The sequence below is a fragment of the Lonchura striata genome, chromosome 13, assembly GCF_046129695.1.
Source record: "Lonchura striata isolate bLonStr1 chromosome 13, bLonStr1.mat, whole genome shotgun sequence".
NCBI classification, from domain to species: Eukaryota; Metazoa; Chordata; class Aves; order Passeriformes; family Estrildidae; genus Lonchura; species Lonchura striata.
The window spans coordinates 2392642-2414083 of record NC_134615.1 but is presented as its reverse complement, the minus strand read 5'-3'; the positions used below and the strand labels follow the sequence as shown (position 1 = coordinate 2414083).

Here is a 21442-nt window from a genome sequence, read left to right as displayed (position 1 = left end):
TGGCTCGGCGGCGGAAGGGCCGGGCCGGGCCGGGCCGGGCCGGGCCGGGCGGGCGGCCGCGGGATGGGCGATGTGGCGGCGCGGCGCGGCCTGGGCGTGGGGCCGGCGGGGCGCGGGCAGGGCCGTCCCGGGCCCCTCGGCGGGCGCGCCCCGCGCCGCCGCCGACCGTAAGTGCGGGGCGGGGCCGGGCCCGGCCCGGCTTCGGCTTCCTGCGGCCCTCGGGATGCGCCGGAGCGGCTCCGGGGCAGCAGCAGCGGGGTCGGGCTGGAGCTCTGACCGGGGTGACTGCCGAGCCCGTCCCTGCCTTCCTTCCTGCTTGGCTGGGTGAAGGGTCTTGTAAGCTCAGCTTGGCTTGGATAGGTTTTTTTGTGCTGTTTTGAAGTGTAAGGTGCTTGTTTTGGAGCTGCTCTGTAATCCTCACCCTTACCTCGCTGGGCGTGTGAGGCCAGTGGGTGCTACTCCAGCTGGTCTTTCCAAAATTCATTTTTCCCCTGTGCAGACCCACTGAGGAGCAGCAGATGTAGCAAAAATCTGGTGATAGTGTGAGCACTCACCCTCGGACTATTGACAGTGTCGGGGATAGTGGAGAACTGTAACTAAATCTCTGTCAGTCGGTGCCACAATGTGTTTGTTACGTGACCCAATAATTACCTAAAACCTTGATGGCTGATAATTTAGAAAATAGTCATATTAAGCCATGGGGAACCTAAAACTGGCCTAGAGGGTCTCACAGTAAGAGACTCAGTGTAACTAGGTTATGAGACCGCTTTGATTTTAACTGTTGTTTATTTCAATTCTAGATAAACATCTGATAAAAAAAGATGCTGGAAAGAGAATTGTAAGTATTTGCATTTTGTTCAGAAAGCAAAGTAAAAAGTGCAGCCTCTTTCATTGTAATTCCATTTTAAATTGAGTGTGTGTGTATTGGCAACCATAGGCCATAGATGTGTCCCTGTGTCGTGATGGGTTTGTCACTGGGTGATACTTCGTGCAAGGCTATGCTGGTTAGTTCTGAAATTTTTTTTTAAATTGTGGGGCATCTGTGCAAAAATTGTGAGGCCTTGTGTCGGGACAGGTGGCAGTTTGGGGTCAGTGTTGCATGTGTAGCCTTGCCATTGCTTTATATAACCCCCTATGGACTATAACTTATTTTAAGACTGTTGAAAAAAAATTCTCTTAGTTTATTTTAGTTGTTTAGATTTCTGAAAATAAAAATGTGATCCCCCTTGAAGTTATCTATATAATGGATGCTGAAGTTACTACTTCAGCTGGCACTTTTTTGAAGTTGGGAGTCAGGTCCCTGAAGTGCGTTGTGGAGAGTGAGGAGCAGCAGGTGACCCTCTGGAGCCCCTGGGGTCCTGGGAAGGGGAAGGAGGCTGGAAGCAGAAGAGGGGCTGGCTGTGGGAGTAGCAGGGAGGGGAAAAAGCAGTGGTCTGGGAGAGTCACAACGTCCAAACAGATCCCCATGAAATAATCTCTTCCCAGCACGGAGAGCTGGCAAGCTGGAATGGACAGGGGGCATTTCTAACACACTGTCACTGCTCTGCCACAGTGTGGGTCTCAAAGTGACTCTTGTTTTTCACCAGATCTGTATTGAGGGCAACATTGCCAGTGGAAAAACAACATGCCTGGATTATTTTGCACAAACTACCAGCATTGAGGTACTGGATGCACATTTCTTTGTCCCTATTTCCTTCACTGAGCAGCTGCTTGTCTTAGCTCCAACATGTCCTTGGGTGCGTGAGGAGGGAGCAGCAGGGGCTGAGCCAGGGGCTTGCTGGGGCACCACCCCAACTTTTTGAAGTCCAATTGCAGCAGAGAAATGTAGATCACATGTGGTATGTACTGGATGCCAAAATACCAATAAAACCTGTGAATCAGTGTTTGTGCCTTTATAAAATAACAGCAACGCACAGAGCATGGGCATGTTTGGACTTGCCTGTTTGCCATTTTATGTCACTGAAATCTTAGATGGGTTTGGTAAAAGCAAAGTAAATATTATGTAAAAATACCTATGCCATGTAACAGAGATCCCAGTGAACAGATGGCTTTTTTTAAAAAAGGAAAATCTGTTAGAACTGTTTCAGGAGATTTCTGAGACTCGTCTGGTATTTGATTTTGTGTTGTTTAGAATCAGGTTAGGGGAAGGGCAGGCTTGTTGCATTTTAAACAAAATCAAGGTCAAACCTCAGTGAGCAATTGTTCTTGTACAACAGGTATTAATGCTTTCCCCAACAGACCTGGCAACACATTTGGCAGTAAGTTTTAGGAGTCCTCATAGGAATGCTGGGTTGCTGGATGTTATTTGGTAATTTAACAGGAATTATCCTTATGAAGTAATTAACTGTTAATCCAGAGGATAACAGAATTTAATTTGCATACAGTGCAGCATTGTTAAGTAGCTACTTAAGTTCCCAGGCTGATGAGATTCTCTTAGGCCTGACTCTATAGTATTATTGCAGATTTAGACCCTATTTGAACCAGGCAGGTCTCTTGTGATTTTACCTGTTCAGGGTAGAAGCTTTTCTGATTCATTTTGTAAAGGATTTGAATACATTTTGTTTGTTAGAACATAAAAATAAAATGAAAACTGATGTGGTAGCAGTCTGATCCTCTTGCTTTGCTGGCAAGTGTTACTTTCAGAGAACTTAATTTGTGAGGGGATGGGCTTGTCATTGAAATGCTAAGTATATGCTAAGCTGTTCTTTCCCTTACACAGCTGATTTTGACTCAAAAAAAATTCTCCCCGGACTTATGAGTAGTCTTACCAGTGTTTAAAAATGCTAAGAAAACTTTGGATATTGACTTGTCTCTATTTTTAGTAGTGTTCATTATTACCTTTTGTATTACAGAATTCAGTGCTGGTTTTTTGAGTGTGATGAGCTTTCCAATACAAGTCCTGAATACTCTGATTTACTGCACAGTATTCCTTAAAAATAGTTGTACACTTGTATGGTCACATTAAGTATCTTGAATCTAAGATGTGTTTAATTAACGTGGAGTAATTATTTTTAACCAGGTTTTGAAGGAACCGTTGACCAAGTGGAGAAATGTTCGGGGTCATAATATCCTGGTAAGTGGCAGAAATTATTCCTGCAGTTACAGTGACTGTTCTTTTAGCAAGACACGTGTTATGGCTTTTTATCAGTCAGCAAAATTACTACAAAAGGTGTGATCCAAATCTCACACAGCAAAAACTAAAGCTCCACGAAGCAAAAGAGTTTCTGCTGTGATTAAGACATGCATGTAATAGAAACACTGCATATAAAATGTGGTTTTGGCAAGGATTGGGTGTCTGGTGGGGTGAGTTAAAGCAATTCCCAGGAAAGTAAGCCCTGAGTGTGGCAGTTGTTTCTAAATGTGCTTGTGCCTGTTTCAGAGAAGGGAAGGATGTCACTCAAGGTGAGGTGAGGGCTGGATCTGGTCAGTTAATGTTGTTGGACTGGAGTTCTGGTGACCCCAGTATAAGAAGGACATGGAACGGTTGGAGCAAATCCAGGTGAGGCCTCAGAGGTGCTGAGGGGACTGCAGCACTTCCCGGGTGGTGCCAGGCTGGGAGGGCTGGGGCTGCTCAGCCTGGACAGGAGAAGTTGGTGGAGAGCTCACAGCTCCTTCCAGGGGCTGCAGGGAACCCAGAGAGGGACAATTCCTCAGGAACTGCAGTGCCAGGACACAGGGAATGGCTCCCAGTGCCAGAGGGCAGGGCTGGATGGGATATTGGGAATTAGGAATTGTTCCCTGGCAGGGTGGGCAGGCCCTGGCACAGGTGCCCAGAGCAGCTGTGGCTGCCCCTGGATCCCTGGCAGTGCCCAAGGCCAGGCTGGACACTGGGGCTGGAGCAGCCTGGGACAGTGGGGGGTGTCCCTGCCATGGCAGGGGTGGCACTGGATAAGCTTTAAGGTCCATTCCAACTCTTTAAGACTGCATGAATCTGTGATCCTGTGGCTGCTGCAGGTAAGGAAAATTAATCTCAGTGAGGAGTTGAGGGCTTCCATTGTCTTTTGGGTGGCCAAGGCTTCTTGGAAGTGTTCCCCCCAGGATGCCCTGGGTCCCAGCTGCAGCTGCACACTGGCCTTGCTGGGGTGCTGGAAGTGGTCCCTGCTGTCAGCCCTGTGCTCGGGGCTCAGCCACTCTGCAGAAACCGACTGTGGCTGAGCAGGGGTCAGTGCCAAGGCTCTGCAATCTGCAGTGTGGACACACCCCAAGCCACACTTGCCCTGACATCAGTTAAATACCATCAGTGTTAGCACAGGCCCTCAGTAAATTGTCCCTCCTAGGAGTTGCTCATGCCTTTCTGATTGTTACTAAAGGGGTGGGGCACGTGTTGCAGGACACCACAGCAGCCTTGGAGCCCTGGGAAAGTCTGATCTTGGCAGGGAGCAGAGCAGAAGGTCAGACCTGTGGGCTGAAGCTTTGCTGCTGGCTTAAAACTTGTCACCTCAGTCAACAGACACTGAATGATGTTTTATTTTGAGTGAGATCCTTTTTCTGCTGTGCAGGATAGATTGTTGTTTGTAAGTTCTATATGTGTGGAATTGCAGCAATCAGAAGGTGGAACAGCTATCTGAGAGCTGCTGTGAGGATGCTTTGGGAAAAATAACTGCCTGTGTTAAAGGACACCTTTTCTGAGGCCCAGAACATACTTAGAACCCAGTACGATTTCTGGATGCACTGGGTGTACTGAGGGTCTGTCAGAGCACAGAAATAGAGGAGTAGATGGGTTTCTTTTAATTACTTTGTTATGACTGTTCCATGTGCAGAGTAACTAATTCCTGCTGACTTCAGCCAGCCTCCCACTCAGTGTCTGTAGGGACAGGGCTGTAATTCTGCATCTCCATTGTGGAGAGCAAATGATCACTTCATTTTGGTCAAACCTGATGTTTTAGTGCATTTCTTAGAGCCATGCTGTTGTAGGGCTTCCTAAATACCCAACTTCCTGTTGTGCTGTTTGTCCTAACAAATGTCCATCTGTCCTGCTTCCATCTCTGACCCCAGGGCTTAATGTACCAGGATGCATCGAGGTGGGGGATAACTCTGCAGACCTATGTCCAGCTGACCATGCTGGAGCAGCACACTAGGCCCATGGTAAGGAAACTTCTTTTAATTTTAAGAGCAATTAGGTGTGGTTATGAGTGCTAAATCCTTTTAACCTTGTGTTCAAGAGTTAGGATGCTGTGTGCATTCATTCTTTGTTCCTGCGGTGAGTAGGAGGTTCTGTGGTTCAGACATTGATATGCTTAGTGTGTGCTCTGGGGGTAAAAACCTCTGCCTCCTGCCTGCTCACAGCTTCCCCAAACTGACCCTGCTATTTGGGCACACCCTCCAAGGCTAGGCTTGTATAAATCTCTGACTCATTTTATGTCAGTGACTTGTCTGTAATTTCATTATTTCAAATCTTTGGCAAACACCAAGTAATCTCCTGTTAAAATTCATAGTACTGCTTCGTGCTGTCTAGTACAAATTCAGCCATTGTTTCTTCTGTTTATGCAAAATACTTCCACTACCATTTTCTATTCCTTTTTCAGGTAGTTGACATACTTTTTTTTTTTCTCATATATTTTTTTTTAATATTAAATTTCACATCCTACCTTTTAATCAAGATTTCTCCATTCTTTCTCCTTCAAATACCTTTTGTTACATTCTATGCTGTCTTCCATTCCCTGATTACAAGACCTGGTCTTAGATGCCATGCTTATATTTTACTGATTGTTCTTATGTCCTGTTTTCTGAGTTTGTGTTGGGGCAGACTTCTGGCAGTGCCAGATATGAAAGTGACACACAATCATTATGTTTTTGGAAGAGGTGTTTTTCCAAGGCAGTAGAAATCCTGTTCTGTTGGGGAAGAAGTTCATTCAAGAATTCCTGATAATTTCCCTGTTTCAATCTGAGCTGTTTTGTCATTTGAGCCTTGCTGGACCATTTTTGCTTTGTTAATGTGCAGAAACTTGGGTGAGAAGTTGCTCTGCCAGGCCCAGGGGTGTCAGAGGATCTCCAGCTCCAGTGTGAAGTGCTGGTGGAACGTGTGCAGGACTGGCTGATGCCAGGGCTCTGTCAGCTGCAGTTACTTCTTTTAAAAGTCCTGCTTCCTTTCTTGAATGTGTCTGATGTCAGCCCTGTGCTGTGACCCAGCAATGCATGGGATGTGGCAGCACTTTGGGAGCAATAATTCCCATTGTCCAGCAGATCCCAAGTGGATTGCTGCTTTTTTGTACCCTGACTTACCTTCTACTGCTCAGCTGAATGCTGAGCACTTGGCTTTGAACTGGTGTCTGAATAATAAATCAGAGTAAGATGAGGAGTCCTTGTTTGCTTTGTGGTTCCAACCCTCCCAATAAGTTTGTTTCTCACGAGATTTGGAAATGGTGTTTCATATGTGCCATATGAGTGTGAAAAGAAACAAGCATGAAAATGACAAGAGTGAAGTTTTTATGTTGCAGATTTCCCCCATAAGGATGATGGAGCGGTCGATTCACAGTGCAAAACATGTTTTTGTGGAAAACCTCTATCGAAGGTATGGGATATGGTTTTCTGCTTTACTTTCTTGGATTCATTATTTTAAATATATATCTAATCAAATGATAATTTCTTTGGTAATGTGCTGCCTTTAAGGGGCCTTTGAAATCTGCAGTTCTGTGTTGGTATGGGCTGTGCTGCCCACTTCCTGTAGGACTCTGGAAAACCTTTTTCAGCAGTGCTTCTGAGTATGTAGCACTCAGTATTATTTAGACACCATCTGTTGAAGTTATCTGCTTTCCAGCTGAATACCCAAATCTTGCTTGAATCAAACACATGCTGGACAGGTAAAAAACCACAAACATAGAATAAGACTGTAGGAGGGAGAGGACTGGGGCACTGTTATCCAGCCTGGTATCCAGGATTGCATTTCTTGCAAGCAGGGTCTCAAGTCCTGTGCTCTTGCTCAGAATCAGGATTGGCAGGATCAAAATAGATTGCAAGCCTTGGTAGGTTGTGAGTAAAGAAAGAGCAATTACAACAGTGACACCTAACTGCCCTAGGTATAACTCCCCAGAGTAACTGAAACAGTGCAGGGGTCAGGCTTTTGTTTGTTTGGAATACTGGCCTTCTGTCGAGGAGTGAATGTGACAGATGGTTTTTGCTGGGTTTTTCAGGGGCCTTGAGGGACAAATCCAGTTTGTGCCACAGGGTGTCATCCATGCTGCACGAGCACCTCTTTGCCACGGGAAAGCCTTTGGAAGTTATTATTCATCCCAGTCCTCACACAGTGCAAGCTGTCTGGATTATCCTCGGCATATCCTCTTTTTTAGTTACTGGCTTCTTTTGTCATTCTAGACAAACTGCTTTTTTTCCCAAAGAGTTAGTTGCCATGAGGCTAAATCTGTTTGTGCCAACACTGTGAGTTAATAATAACAATTTTAAGGACATCTAAGATGTTTTGTGGCTTCAGTAATTTTTAAATGTTTAAAAAAAGGCATTTGCTTTGTTTTGTTACAGCAAGCTAAAAGGCAACTGATAGTACCAACAGCAAGCCAAAAGAAAAGGACATGTAAAAGGACTATAAATAAATTGAGGAATGTATGAAAGTAGCTGTTTTGTGGCACATTAAAAAATGAGTCAGTCTGGCTGTGTTAGGTGAGTCTTAAGTGTGTGCACATGAGTGTGCAGGGTGTGCTGTAGGTGAGCACTGCAGTCCACGTCCCTCTGAGTCCATCACTGGATAGAAACCCGCTCTGCTCATTTTGGACTTAGGCAGTAAAAGCCTGACTTGGTAGCAGCCAAATGCCAGCAAACTTTGGAAATGTAAATTTTGTGCTTTTTATATACCCTGTATCTTTATGGATCTTGAGCCAGAGTCCCCCCAGGATTACCAGGGATAGCAATCATGTGCTGTCCATAGGGCAGGCCAGTGCAGAATTGACTTGGATGTATTTGTCTTCTAGGGTAAGGAAAGGAAAAAAAAAAAAGAAAAAAAAAAGAGTAGAGCTTTTTCTTATTTCCAGTTCCTTTCAGTCTTCCTGTTTCCTCCATCTGTCCTGGAGAAAAGTAGCTCTATCAGAGTTTGGCTGATGTAGATCCCTGCTACCCAGAATTGATGTGATTATCAAGAAGAGCAGCAGTGGCCAGTGTTACCCCATTTCTGGATGGCAGATCAAAAGGGCATGTGGTACAAACAGGGATTTTTGCATTTTTCCATACTTAGGAAAATATCTTTATTACTTTTGCTCAATTTTACAAGTGATCAAAGCAAGTTGCCAGGGGACTGGTTTAGAAATCTGTGGAATATTTTTTTCAGTCCTATTTAAAATGGCCAAACTGATCTTAATCATTCAGCTAGAGGGCACAGGAGCCTCCCAGCTCCATCTTTCTTCTTAACATTTTTACTATTGCAGAAGTGTTTAGGAAAGAATATGGGGTGTGTGTTACTGTAACCAGTTTTGAAGAGAGGATACTATAATATTTGACAATCAGGAATATGGTAATAAGTGAAAATTGATACACTAATGAAAACATGTTATGTGATTCCTAACATGTCCTCAGTAACTCCCTTTTACTTTAGTTCTCTGGTACTTTATTGTTGCTAAGATAACTTTGGAACATTTGTTTCCAACATTCTGTGCTCTTGAGTTTAGAGTTAAGCATATTGAATATTTCACTACTCTTTTCACAAATATTTTTTACAGTGGGAGTAAATTTATTTACACATTGACATTATATTTTTGCTGCCTTTTACTGTGGCTTCTGTAAAGAATTGTTGGTGCTGCGCAATAAATCCAGCCCTTCTGGTGACATGCTCTGGGACAAATTTGAACTGATGCTCATATAGAGAACCTAAGCAATAAATACCGTTGAGTGGTTAAAAAAAAAAAAAAAAAAAGGAAAATATTTGGTCTTTCTATTTCATAAAAAAATGGTTTATGTGGCCTTCAATTTGCATGGGCATAATGTTGGCCTTCTTTTCACAAATGTTGGAGTCAATGGGGAAGAATTCTGGTCAGGTGAGCAAAATGAGAGTTTGGAGTTGATTTCTGTGCATGCTGCTCAGTGAGTGATGCTTCTTGTGTTTGTTTGTTCAGTGGAAAAATGCCAGAGGTGGATTATGCTGTCCTAAGTGAGTGGTTTGACTGGATCCAGAACAACACTGATGTTTCAGTTGATTTGATAGGTAACATCTTGATGTGTCTGGAAGGCTGTGTTTGTGGGTGGGTTTTCTTTCTGGGAGAAAAAAAAAAATTTGTTTCTTGGCTCATAAATAATCACATTATTCACTATAAAAGTGCCCACCATCAGACAGCTTGGGTTTGTGGGTGGTTCATTGGTTGGGTAGTGCCAAAGGGGAGGTCCAGTGGTGGTACCCAAGCCAGGACCCTTCCCTTCTATAGTATGTAAAGTGAGTTTCTGGTTTGCTTTTAAAGCTGATCCTTGAACATAACTATTAACATTTTTATTCCTGCAGTTTATTTGCAGACATCTCCTAAAGTTTGTTATGAGAGGCTAAAGACACGGTGCAGGGAAGAGGAAAAAGTCATTCCTCTGGTAAGGAGTTCCTCTGATATATGTGCTTACAAGGAGCTTTGAAAACAGAACAATTCCAATCTAAATACTGAAATTGTATCTTGAGTATATTGCCAGAATGTAGTGCAGCTGTTTCCACTGCAAACTAAACACTGAATACTGAATTTTGATTTATTTTTTAAAAATTACCTGTTGCACACTGACTCTCCAGGTGTTCTGCTGTAGTAATCAGGGCACTGTAGCTGACTTTAGGTGCAGCATTCATCAACTGGTAAACTTCCCTAGGATGTGAAAGTCAATTGCCTTTGTACCAGGCAGTGGCGCAGAAGCACCCAGGTGAAGCACAGGTGCCTGGGCTTGCAGGTGCTGAGGTTTCCATGGGCACTTTGCTGTCTGCTCCCACCAGGATGTTTGTACATGGAAAGTGTCTCTGCTGTGGCTGAAAGGAAGCAGCTCCTTGAAAACTGTGAGCTTGGGAATCTGCCTGAAAACAAATGGTGGTGATGGAACAGGGATTTCTGTGCCAATTCACAGCATGGCCCCTCATGCCACAAGGCTTCTGAAGAAGCCTGACCAGACGTGAATGCAGTTCCCTCTGCAGCTCTGGGCGAGTGGCTCAGGAGAAGCAATTGGCAGTTGAAGATCTGTGCAAAGAGCTGAATTTTGGGCCATGTGAAATTTTGAGATTAAATCGTCCTGTAATGGATTTGAAGAAGCCCTTGTGTTATTTTGCAGCTCTGCTGAAGAGGAGGGGAGCAGTTACGATTGAGCAATGTGAAGTGGTCTCCATGAAGAAAAAAGCCAGTTCATGACAGGCAGAAGAGCTTTTAGATGAAATTGAGTTACAAGAAAGTGAACTGGAATTCTAGGGAAATGTACTGACACAGAAAGTGCCTCCCATACTTATTCTTTGCAGCCTTGCCCTTTTTGTCCTTACTTTGTTGTATTTTTCTCTGTAAAATCATGAACCACATTTTACCTGTGGGAGAGAATCATGGTTGCTTGATCTTAAAAGGAGCTGAGAGCCCTGTTCTTCTGTAAGCTGTGTCTTTGAGGTCTTCCTGGAGTTAAAACTTTGTACTGGGAATTAATTTTTCTCAAAAACCATCTTATGCTTTTTATTTTTTGTTAGTGGAAGATATGTGTTGCAGACTTTTATATGTGTCTTTTAACTACTGCCCAAATGGATAAATATTGCAATGTGTGTGTCATCCCTGGGCATTTGTGTTATTCTAGTGCCTCTTTTCTAGGAATATTTAGAAGCTATTCATGAGCTCTATGAAGAGTGGCTCATTAAACGTGCACTGTTTGAAGTTTCCTGCCCAGTACTTGTGAGTATTATTTTTATTAGAACCAGTCAAGCATGTGGGGGATTGTGCTTTCCAAATAATAGGAGCATTGTTTAGTGGTTAAAGTAAATAAATCTGCTTTTCTGATAACCTTTGGAGAAGGACAGCCTCTGACAAACATGGTAGCTGTTGGTGTATAGCACAAAAGTCGGGTCTGCCATGTCTGCAGTGGAATTTGAGGGGCTGTTCACTGGGATTGCTTGTAGGATCAGCTGTGGAGTTTTTCAGGGAATGCCAAATTCCCAGCAGAAAGCAGCTTGGGCAGATCCCTAGGAGTGTCCCAGTTTGGCTGCACTGGTAGTCCTGTTTTGCTCAAAAGAAATCAAGTTTTATAGTGTCAGTTATTGCCAGTGTTCATCTTCTCTCCAAGGTTATTGGAGCTGACCATGACATGCAGAAAATGGTAGAGAAGTATGAAGAAAACCGGGACCAAATACTGAACCCAGCTAACAGACAACGCTGTTTATAGAAGCCTGTGACTGTTGTATCAGAAATCATCTACTGAAGTCTGAGTTAGTATTTTAAATATTTAAACATAATGGGTATTGTTTTTGCACTATGCTTTGTAGAACACTGGACTTACAGCTCTGAAATGATCAGATACCAATCAGGAACAGAATGGGAACCAATTCCCTTTGTGTTTTTAGGTTTTCCTTCAGCTTTACTGTGTCAGTTCTATTCAACTAAAATATGGCTGTTTCCCTCATTTCCCACTTCACTGCTGCTTCCTAGAAGTGACTTTATTATTTTTTTTTCCCCAAAGACAACCCTGTTTTTGTAATTTGAAATAAACAGTTTATTACAACGTCCCTCTGAGGGAGGGTACCTCAGGTTTCTCTTAATGACGCCCTTGGGGTGAATTGGGGTGAAACACCACCAAAGGGCCAGTGTGTGTACGAGGGAGGTTTGCTTAGGACAGAGCTGTCAGCCTGGCCCTGGGGCCCAGCAGAGCATCCTCGGTGTGAGCACAGGGCACGGATGGGATCACCATGGGATCAGCCCCACCAGTCTGGGTTTAGGAGGGGCAGGTCCTGCCTGGCCCACATCATCTTCCCCAGCCATGTGCCCCTCCTGGTGGGTGAGGGAAAGGCTGTGGATGTGTCTCCCTGGAATTCAGCACAGCCTTTGAGGCCCTCTCCCGTGGCATCTCCTGGAGAAGCTGCAGTCCCAGCTTGGCTGGGATGGGACTGCCTGATGGCTGGGCCCAGGGCGGTGGGAATGGGATCCCCTGGGATCCATGCTGGGAACATCCCTGTTTAACCTCAGCTCATTGGGGTAGGAGTGAGAAGGCTGTGCTGAGGCCCTGGCCAGCTGGGTGGGTGTGCCAGGCACTGCCGGGGGTCGTGGGCGGGGGCCGGGCCCTGCGCTGCAGCCACCGCCACCCTGCAGCTGCAGGGCAGTGTGGCCGTGGCACGCAGCGCTCGGGCTGGGTCACAGCGCTGCCCTACAGCTGCACCCAAAGGCCTCCAGGGTAATTCTGTGACTTTCAAACAGTTGAATTGCAGTAGAAAGGAGGGGTGCAGTTCTTTGGGTTCTTTTCTACTCAGATACAAAATACCACAAAGTATGGAAGGCGAGGGTAAGGGTAGGTAGTGGAGAAATCTCACAGCAATGAGGCTGGATTGTTGGAATTTTGATCTGTCCACGTCAGATCAATGTTCAGTCTTGATCCCTTGGGGTGGTACCCACCAAACAAAAGGTTCAGAGGCTTGCAGATATTCCATTTAGCATGGGAACAGCTGTGTCCCTCCCCAGGGAAACGATTCCTCCTGCCAGCTCAAACACTGAGGGCCATGCAGGGCCCTCGGGTGGAGCCTCTCTGGCAGGAGTCAGGGGCATTCTGAGGCTGGGTGCTCTCAGTGCCCCTCGGGCTCTTGCCCACTCCTGCTCCTGTGCTGTGTGGGCACCGTGGACCTGAGCAGGAATCTGGCTCCAGGAAGGTGCTGCCCTACCCTCTGCTCCTTTGCTCCCTTTTCCAGGCACATCCTGAGTGGCCACCAGGTTCCTGAGGCATTGACTCTTTCCTGCCCAGGCTTTACACGTTTCATGCCAGAGGGGGATGGTCATTATTTTATTATTGGAGGCAGGAAATGAAGTGCATCAAGTTGAAGTAGCTTTGTTAAGCAGATGTAACCAGTTTGAAATGGTGTTTTGCTCTAATCCTGCCCACATTAATGCAACTTCATTGAATTCGGGAAGTTCTTTCTGCTCTATGGGACATCACAATGTAGCTTAGTTCTGAAAGAACTGTGACGGTAATCCCACTGAATTCGGTGCAAGAAAATCTAAAAAACAGTTTTTAAAGTGACTGCAGAAATGCCATGAGGTTTTTTTTCAGCTAGCTTTTTATAGAGAGCTTATTTTAGTTGTTATTTAGTTGTTCAAAAAACCCCAGCCCTATTCTGGCTGAGCAGAAATAGTGAAGATACAGGGTGCACAGGACTGTATTTGTTATTATTTTCAAATGTTTCTAAAAACACCCTAGATTTAATTGATTTCTTAACCAGTTTGCATTCTTTGATTTTACCTCTTTTTATAAAGAAAAACACAGGTGTTTTTTTGGGTTTATGTCACAATCAATTTATTATGACCTGGAAGTACTTGGAGAGTAGAGAAAACCAGTGGGGTTTCATTCCTGGACTTGTCAAAATAAGTGCAGACTTGCCCTTCACTTGTGCTTTACCCTCTGGGTGTTGCCTTCAGGAGAATCCTTTCACTGCAGCACTCAGACTGCTCTCACATGGATTTTCTGGGTAATTTTAGGGGAATGATCCCAGAAGTACAGAATTTATTTTTCCCCTACTGGTTTTGGTTGATTTAGCTGGAACAAGCAAAGCTCATTAGCACTTTGATCACTTTATACAGACATTTGTCAGGCACTTAGTGCAGAACAGAAACAGTTATGTGGCTTTTCAACAATATCTGATGGTGCTGCTTTTGGAGGGTTGTGGTTTGCCTAAAACCCATTGCACTGAAAGAACTCCCAGTCAGGAACTGCAGCTTATTCTGATATTCCAGTTATTCTGATCAGCTGTTTGTTTCCTAAAGCACTGCAACTTAAGAACAGAAAGTGCACAGAGAGAGCATTTCCTAGTGAAGTACTAAGCTAGTACTAAAGCTTGTGATTGCAGGAATGCCATTCTTCTGCTCTCTTGTAAATCTTTAGCATTCCAGCTTAAAAGTAAGATTTTGTGTGCTAAGTAATTATCTTGCTTACTGCAGCTTCTTTGTAGGGAGATACCAGATATTCTTGAGACTTTCAAAACTTTTTCTTCTCTAAGAGTCCAAAAGAACAATTTATTTGGAAATGGTTCTGTATGTTTGAAGCTCAATCATCTGTAGTTTGTTCTTAATTCTAATTTCACTATGGACATACATTTTGCACAGCACAGAAAATGTCAGAGAATCTTACAGCCCAAAGGATGCCACTGTTACTGGTCAGGACACAGCCCTGTGAAGGCTTTTTGTTCCTAACACCCATTTCTCACAAGCCCACCCAGAGCTGAAGGCAGTCTTGTCCCTTGCTGTTACCTTGGGAAAATTCTGTTTCTCTTACACTGCTGGAATCAGGGGATGACAAAATTTCAACCATTAGTTCTTCAAAGCAAATCTTTATATTTTAGTTCCTGAGGTTCTTCTAGTCTAATCCACGTGTGCTCCTCTGACTTTTTTCTGGGATGAAAGTCAATTATAAACAATTAATACAAAATTCATTTCAGCTAATATTTTTTAACTGTACATGAAAGGCATTTTTTAGCATTTAGAACTGAGCTCCATATAGCCACTGTGAAGAAAATTAACTCTACCCCAGCCCAGACCAGCACACATTTCAGTGCTACTGAAAAAGCTACTTGAAGCAGCATTAAAGTAGGGCAAGGGAAATGGCAGCTGTAGCTGGACCTCTCTGCTGGTGGCAGTGAACAGTTACAATGCTCAAGGCTTCTCATGGAAATTGTGGTGGTGGCCACAAAATACTTTGGTAACAAATGGTTATATATTGATTAGATATAAAGCCTATAACATAGGTTAATGCCTTTACAAAACCAAGTGTTCACAGAGCTGTTTCCCTCTTTAAAGCTAAAGGAATGTTATCAAACTTTCTAAACTGTTTTCAGCTGAAGTCAGGAGGAAGATTAGCTCAGACACAGCTTGAAAGCAATGCAGAGAGTTAACAAAAGTACAGTCCAGTATGGCATTTCTTCCAGTTTAGAAGAATTCACCTTGTACTGGAAGAATATTGCAGGAATAGGTCTGTGAAGGTAAAAAAGAGAAGTAGGATGCCCAGCTGAAGAAAGAATGTCTGGCATTAAGAACAGCCAGAAGGAATCTGACTGATGAATTAAATGGATTTAAATTTATAGAAGTTTGCCTACCCTTTAAAATGGTGACCATTCAGGTTTCCTTGTGAGAGGAACCATTAGGAATTTGTGTAACTCCTGCTATTTACTGTCCCAAAGCAGTGATGTGCTTTGGGTTTTAGAACTGTTGTGACAGAGCTAATCATCTCCCTGACAACAGGATCAAGGCCACAGGTGAGAGGACAATCCCCCCCAGGTCATGACAGATAAAGCACTCCAGACTCAGATGTGGTGGCACAGCCCTGCCTGGTCGGTTCTGTCAATGATGACATAAGGCTCCTGGCTGTCAGTCTCTTGGGAATTGCAGTGCTCCAGCTTCCCTTCCCTGCCTCCAGCAGAGTCACCTGCAGGCTGCCCCAGGCTCCTCCTGCCCTGGCTGCTGCTCCTGCCCCCGTGTGAGGGCGGCACATCAATGCTTTTGGGGGGGATGTAAGTGAGGTTGGGGGGCTCTCTGACATGCCTGAAGCACTCAGAAGCTGAGTGTCCCTTAGGAGGATCCACAAACAGTCTCTTGCTGTCAGAACCAGCTGTGGAATCCTCTGTGTGCCCAGCAGTGCAGCACAGACCTGAAGGTGGCTCAGGGTGTGACGTTGCTCTCTTGTGCACCTCAGCATCAGTCAGGTATGTGTGTTTTATTTGGGAGTGATTAAATTCTTTAATGTGCCTGTCACTTCTTCCTGCATAGGCTACTGCCTCAGGCTGGCCACTTTCTTCTACTGGATATATAAGTTCTTCCTGAGCATCCTTGATTTGTAGTTCTGTGAAGGTTAAAGACATCTCACAATTGTCCTCTTCCTTGGGGATGCAGCAGTTTTGGGCAGAGGAAAAGTCCTTGTAGGGTAGAGACTTCAGCTCAGTGGGTTCATCACCAGGGGCTGGGTCTATGCAATTTATGGCATCATTAATTTCTGCTTCAATTGATCCTTCTGGGACTCCTGGAGCTTCAAACTGCAAGGTGGTTTTGCTGTCACAGGAACTGTCAGCAAACATGGCAAAGGCTGGGGGGCCGCTGGCTCCTGGGGACAGAGGTGCAGGCCCCAGGGCTCGTGCAGCCAGCTCTGCAGCCCCTGTCAAGGCCCACTCCTCACTCGGCCTGGCTCTTGGCTCCTTCTCCAAAGCCTTTGGAGAGGGACTCTCGCTGAAGATTGGTGTTTGTGCTATGACAATGTCGCTGTATTTGATCAGGAAGTCCTCACTGTCTGAGCCCTTGCCCGGGAGGTGCTCTTGGAGGCTGCTGGGGGATGCAGCACAGGTAGCTGAACACTCCTGCTGGGGGACAAGGCACAAAGGTGTCTCACTGCTCCCTTCATTTCCCAGACTTCCAGTGTCTCCTCTCTGGGGTGTCTGATATTCCTCACCCTCCTCTCCTCGATGCTGATGTGTCTGTGTGCCCTGCTGCAGGCTCGTCTCCAAACTGCCATGTGTTTCTTCATTTGTCATCTCGAGGATGGCTTCACACTCGATTCTTGCCAGGAATATCTCAAATGCAGTCTGCTTTGTCTCCTCATTGTTTCTCTTTTTGACAAGTGAAAACTCTGTTGCTGTAGTTGCAACATAACCTATTTTCTCCAGGAGTTCTTTCACAATGTCCTCCGCCAGCACTGGCTGGATGTAGTAGACAAAATTCCCAGTGAAGGTCTGGAACAGAACACAACACAACATGGAAAAGCTGGTGAACACTGGGGGAAAGGGTTCAGGGAAACGTGAAACAGCTGATTTCCTAAAGATCAAAAATACTTCAAAACTTGCTTACAGCTTTAAAACAGCTGTGTTCTACAAGCCTGAGTTTTGAACTGCAGTGAGTGAGGCTCTTCTAACAGCACTGTTTTGGCAGCCTCTCGAGCATTGTGGCTTTGCTACAGCACATCAGTTCCAGTGAAGTTGTGCCAGTTTAAACCTGCTGGGGTCTTGGCTGAGAGTACCAGTATTCAAAAAAAGGAAGAGAGTAAGGAAGTAATTTTAGTCAAACTAGAGAAACTCAGAAATAAACCTTTTGTGTTCTACTGAACCTAAGCTTTTGAAGCAAACACAGATTTATAGAATGAATCAATGAGGTATTTTCCTGAAGAAAAAGGCATGATGCACTCACTGTGAATCCCATTTCTGAAATGGGGACAAGTCTGTCTTGTCTTTCTTTCTCCATGGTTCAAGCTCCTGCTGTGAACTTTATTACCCTGGAATTAAACTGCCATTTTCTAAAAGCAGCTTTCTGAGGAGAAACTATTCTAACAGAAATATTGTCCAAACACCTGTCTTTGCAGAAGCTGTCTCCAGAACACCAATAAAATACTGCTGCTGTGCAGAACTTAAAAACTGTTCAATGTTTGCTTGGTTTTAAAGCAACCCCAGGCATGACGCCTAGTTTGTAACATGGAAGTGGTTTTTGGTTTTGTCTGAAACTCTGTGATAGGAGAGACTATTCTGAGCTGGGCATGACCAACTCCTGGCAAGTCAGAACAGAACAGAGATGGGAACCCAAAGTCAGGATTTCCAGGAGTGGGGTACCTTGTTTTCAGGCTGCCCAGCTTGGGCCAGATCAAGGCTGACCCCTGAGCATCGGTGTCACAAGCAAAAAGCTCAGGAGAACAAAATTAACCTCCAGAATGGCCACAGTATAGTTCTCAAAGAAATCTGTTAACAGTGTCCTGCACTCCTCACCTTCTGTTCCTTCTGGAGGTGGAGCAGCTGCAGGCACTGCAGGAATATCAGAGTAGGTGAGAGGCAGGACATAGGAAATACTATTCCATGTATTTTAGTAGCTTTTAATCAAATCTGTACGAGCACAAGGTACTGGTTGTTCTCCAACCTGTGCCTTGCAGTAGAATTATGTCAGGCCTGCAGCAGGCTGTCTTACACTTTGGGTTGCCCACAGTGGTCTTCAAAGTTTAATTTTAATGCAGCCTAGGATTCTTGTGTTAGGAAAAGCTGAAAGCATTAAGTGTAGACCTATCTTATGCTTTGCTCTGTTTTAGGGAGATGAGTGAGAAGAACAGGAATTTACAGCTGTTTGAAAATCCACAGGTGAGACCTAAGTGCAGGAAGAATCAAAGAATCACCAGCACTTGTTGTCAAAGCAAGGGCAATAAGTCTGCATTTGGGTATCTGGGGAGTCTGTTTAAATTTGGGATGTGTGAAGGTGGCTGTGTCTCTGGGCAATGAGGTGTGCTCAGTGTGCTGGGAAAGTGGGTAGCCGTGCAAACCCAGCAGTATTTCCTCTTTGCGAGGGGCTGTCCCTGCCCGCTCCAGCACCTGCAGGCTCTGAGCTGGGATCAGAGGCCAGAGAGGCTCTGGCTCACCTGGCCACAGCAGATAGCCACGGCTGAAAACATCTGTGCTCACAGACAGGTTCTGGCCGCAGCTTTCAGTGATGAAAGGCAAAGCCTTTGGAGTAGCTGTTGCCTTCCCTGCTGTCTGATCACAGCCCCCGGAGCTGCTCAGCACTGAGGGCCTCAGCAAGGACAGGGCCTGTGAAGGCCAAAGAACACCTCAGAGCAGCCCGGCCCCGCTCCGAGCCCCGGCCCCGCTCCGTGCCCCGGCCCCGCTCCGAGCCCCGGCCCCGCTCCGAGCCCCGGCCCCGCGCCGAGCCCCGGCCCCGCTCCGAGCCCCGGCCCCGCTCCGTGCCCCGGCCCCGCTCCGAGCCCCGGCCCCGCTCCGAGCCCCGGCCCCGCGCCGAGCCCCGGCCCCGCTCCGAGCCCCGGCCCCGCTCCCACCTCCCGGCGCCGCTCCGAGCCCCGGCCCCGCTCCGTGCCCCGGCCCCGAGCCGAGCCCCGGCCCCGCTCCCACCTCCCGGCGCCGCTCCGAGCCCCGCCCGCGGAGGCGGCGCTGTAGCCGGGGGCGGCAGTGCCGTACCTTGAGGGAGCGGATCTCCCGGCGCCAGGGGCACAGCAGGAGGTGGACGCAGAGCAGCTCCAGCAGCTCCAGCGCCTTGAGCAGGTCGCGCAGGGCGCGGCCGCCCCGCGCCCGCCGGCAGCGCTCGGCCGCGGCGCGCACGTCCAGGGCCCCGCGGCGCCCCGGGCCCAGCAGCCGCCGCGCGCGCGCCTTGAGCGCGGGGTCGGCGCAGGCCGCCAGCTGCCCCTGCGCCGCGCGCGCCGCCAGCCGCGACACGTACTCCCGCCGCAGCGCGCGCTCCGCCATGGCGCCCGGCCCGCCGCCCCGCGCCGCCATTGGCCCGCGCCGCCCGCGCGCCCGCCTGCCATTGGTGCTTCCGCCTGTCAGTCAGGCCGGGGGGCGGAACCCCGCAACCGAAAGTGAAAGGCGGAGGGGCGGGGCGGGGCGGGGCGGGGCGGGGCTGGGCTGGGCTCTGGGCTGGGCTGGGCTGGGCTCTGGGCTGGGCTGGGCTGGGCTGGGCTCTGGGCTGGGCTGGGCTGGGCTGGGCTCTGGGCTGGGCTGGGCTCTGGGCTGGGCTGGGCTGGGCTCTGGGCTGGGCTGGGCTGGGCTGGGCTCTGGGCTGGGCTGGGCTGGGCTCTGGGCTGGGCTGGGCTGGGCTGGGCTGGGCTCTGGGCTGGGCTGGGCTCTGGGCTGGGCTGGGCTGGGCTGGGCTCTGGGCTGGGCTGGGCTGGGCTGGGCTGGGCTGGGCTCTGGGCTGGGCTGGGCTAGGCTGGGCTGGGCTGGGCTGGGCTGGGCTGGGCTCTGGGCTGGGCTGGGCTCTGGGCTGGGCTGGGCTGGGCTGGGCTGGGCTGGGCTCTGGGCTGGGCTGGGCTAGGCTGGGCTGGGCTGGGCTGGGCTGGGCTGGGCTCTGGGCTGGGCTGGGCTGGGCTGGGCTGGGCTGGGCTGGGCTCTGGGCTGGGCTGGGCTCTGGGCTGGGCTCTGGGCTGGGCTGGGCTGGGCTCTGGGCTGGGCTGGGCTCTGGGCTGGGCTGGGCTGGGCTCTGGGCTGGGCTGGGCTCTGGGCTGGGCTCTGGGCTGGGCTGGGCTGGGCTGGGCTGGGCTGGGCTCTGGGCTGGGCTCTGGGCTGGGCTGGGCTGAGCTGGGCTGGGCTGGGCTGGGCTGGGCGGGGCTCTGGGCTGGGCTGGGCTGGGCTGAGCTGGGCTGGGCTCTGGGCTGGGCTCTGGGCTGGGCTGGGCTGGGCTCTGGGCTGGGCTGGGCTGGGCTGGGCTGGGCTGGGCTGGGCTGGGCTGGGCTGGGCTCTGGGCTGGGCTCTGGGCTGGGCTGGGCTCTGGGCAGGGCTGGGCTCTGGGCTGGGCTGGGCTGGGCTGTTGGTGGCTCCCGTGCACAGCGCCAATTCTCACACTGCAGGGTGGTGCTTCTGTACTTTAACTTGGTTTGCACAAAGCAAGGAGCTGCTGGTAACCCACCAAAAGCTCCCTGGTCATCAATAGTTTGCACTATTTGTACATTTTAACAGAGGTATCAGCTCTCAATGGTCACAAATGGTATAGCTTCTGTGCTGGCTCTTTGGTGGTAATGTCTCTAGCTGGAAGAGGTTTGTATCTGCTGTTGGGGTGACAAGTGCCCTGCATCTAGGTTAAATGGAGCAGCTGGAAAACACACCTGTGATCCAGGTGTATTTCTAACCTTGATTTTTGGTATCCAAATTTTCAAGTCACTACCTGTGGCCACCATGATGTTGGTGCGCCTGTGTGACTTTACAAAGTGAGAAATGTTATCTCATATGATGATTATTATTTTAATTCACAGAAGTCTATAGTCATAATTTCACATAGAAATTATTTCTGTAGTTTAAGGAGGGAATAATTTGTCAGACTGTACCAAGACCATTTAGATCAGTTGGATGTAGTTTCCATTCAGGAAATGTATCTTTACTCACCTTGCTCTGCTAAAAAATGATCTATTTGAATATTTCTGAGATGATTGGCATATTATTTCCTGGCTTTTCATCTTTTCCCTTGGTGATACGTTGCCATTTTCAGTGTCCTGCTCTTCTGGAGCTTGGACACTGACTTGTCCTCCAGAGCAGGAGGGGACCTGACTGCTCCAGTGCTTACTCCTGTGGCCTCTGACAAAGGTACAATCCAAATGTGAGTGACTGAAGCACAGAGTTGCTTCTTCAGCAGTTGCTCAGTCATGGCTGATCCCAGAGACATAAAATAAAAAGCACAGAAGCCAATCCAAGCACATGTGTGTTCTTTACTAAAAGTTCTGTACAAGATCAGTATACTAAAAATTGAAGCAGAAGAGATGACTACAGAAATACAAGGGTTGTTATCATGTAGCAAGAAACAGCATGTCCAGTTTTCTTTCTGATTTTACCCATGTAATAAAGCAAAGGCCTGTGTTAAACCTG

The 21442-nt window shown here is 47.6% G+C and overlaps 2 protein-coding genes across 2 annotated transcripts; one reads left to right on the top strand and one right to left on the bottom strand.

Annotated features, from left to right (window-relative positions):
• The first annotated feature begins 70 nt into the window (after positions 1–70).
• On the top strand, positions 71–11650 carry TK2 (thymidine kinase 2). Its single transcript, XM_021534726.3, has 10 exons — positions 71–167; positions 801–838; positions 1587–1661; positions 3020–3073; positions 4996–5085; positions 6438–6511; positions 9054–9142; positions 9434–9513; positions 10743–10823; positions 11212–11650. Exons 1-10 carry the CDS (start codon positions 71–73, stop codon positions 11308–11310), a joined length of 777 nt encoding a protein of 258 aa, XP_021390401.1. The 3' UTR covers positions 11311–11650.
• Positions 11651–13281: 1631 nt separating this feature from the next.
• LOC110472756 (uncharacterized) lies at positions 13282–19333 on the bottom strand. The gene is made up of 2 exons (XM_077786422.1): positions 19049–19333; positions 13282–16837 (listed from the first exon to the last, which is right to left on the bottom strand). Exons 1-2 carry the CDS (start codon positions 19331–19333, stop codon positions 15422–15424), a joined length of 1701 nt encoding a protein of 566 aa, XP_077642548.1. The 3' UTR covers positions 13282–15421.
• Between the last annotated feature and the right edge of the window lie 2109 nt (positions 19334–21442).

Bases quoted from the DNA above. Each gene is read 5' to 3' on its own strand.
- LOC110472756 (XM_077786422.1), bottom strand. From the start codon at position 19,333: ATGGCGGAGCGCGCGCTGCGGCGGGAGTACGTGTCGCGGCTGGCGGCG. The intron at 16,838-19,048 runs GTACGGCACTGC...GTTCTGTTCCAG, and splicing joins GGGAGATCCGCTCCCTCAAG to ACCTTCACTGGGAATTTTGT.
- TK2 (XM_021534726.3), top strand. From the start codon at position 71: ATGTGGCGGCGCGGCGCGGCCTGGGCGTGGGGCCGGCGGGGCGCGGGC. The intron at 1,662-3,019 runs GTACTGGATGCA...ATTTTTAACCAG, and splicing joins CACAAACTACCAGCATTGAG to GTTTTGAAGGAACCGTTGAC. The intron at 9,143-9,433 runs GTAACATCTTGA...TTATTCCTGCAG, and splicing joins TGTTTCAGTTGATTTGATAG to TTTATTTGCAGACATCTCCT.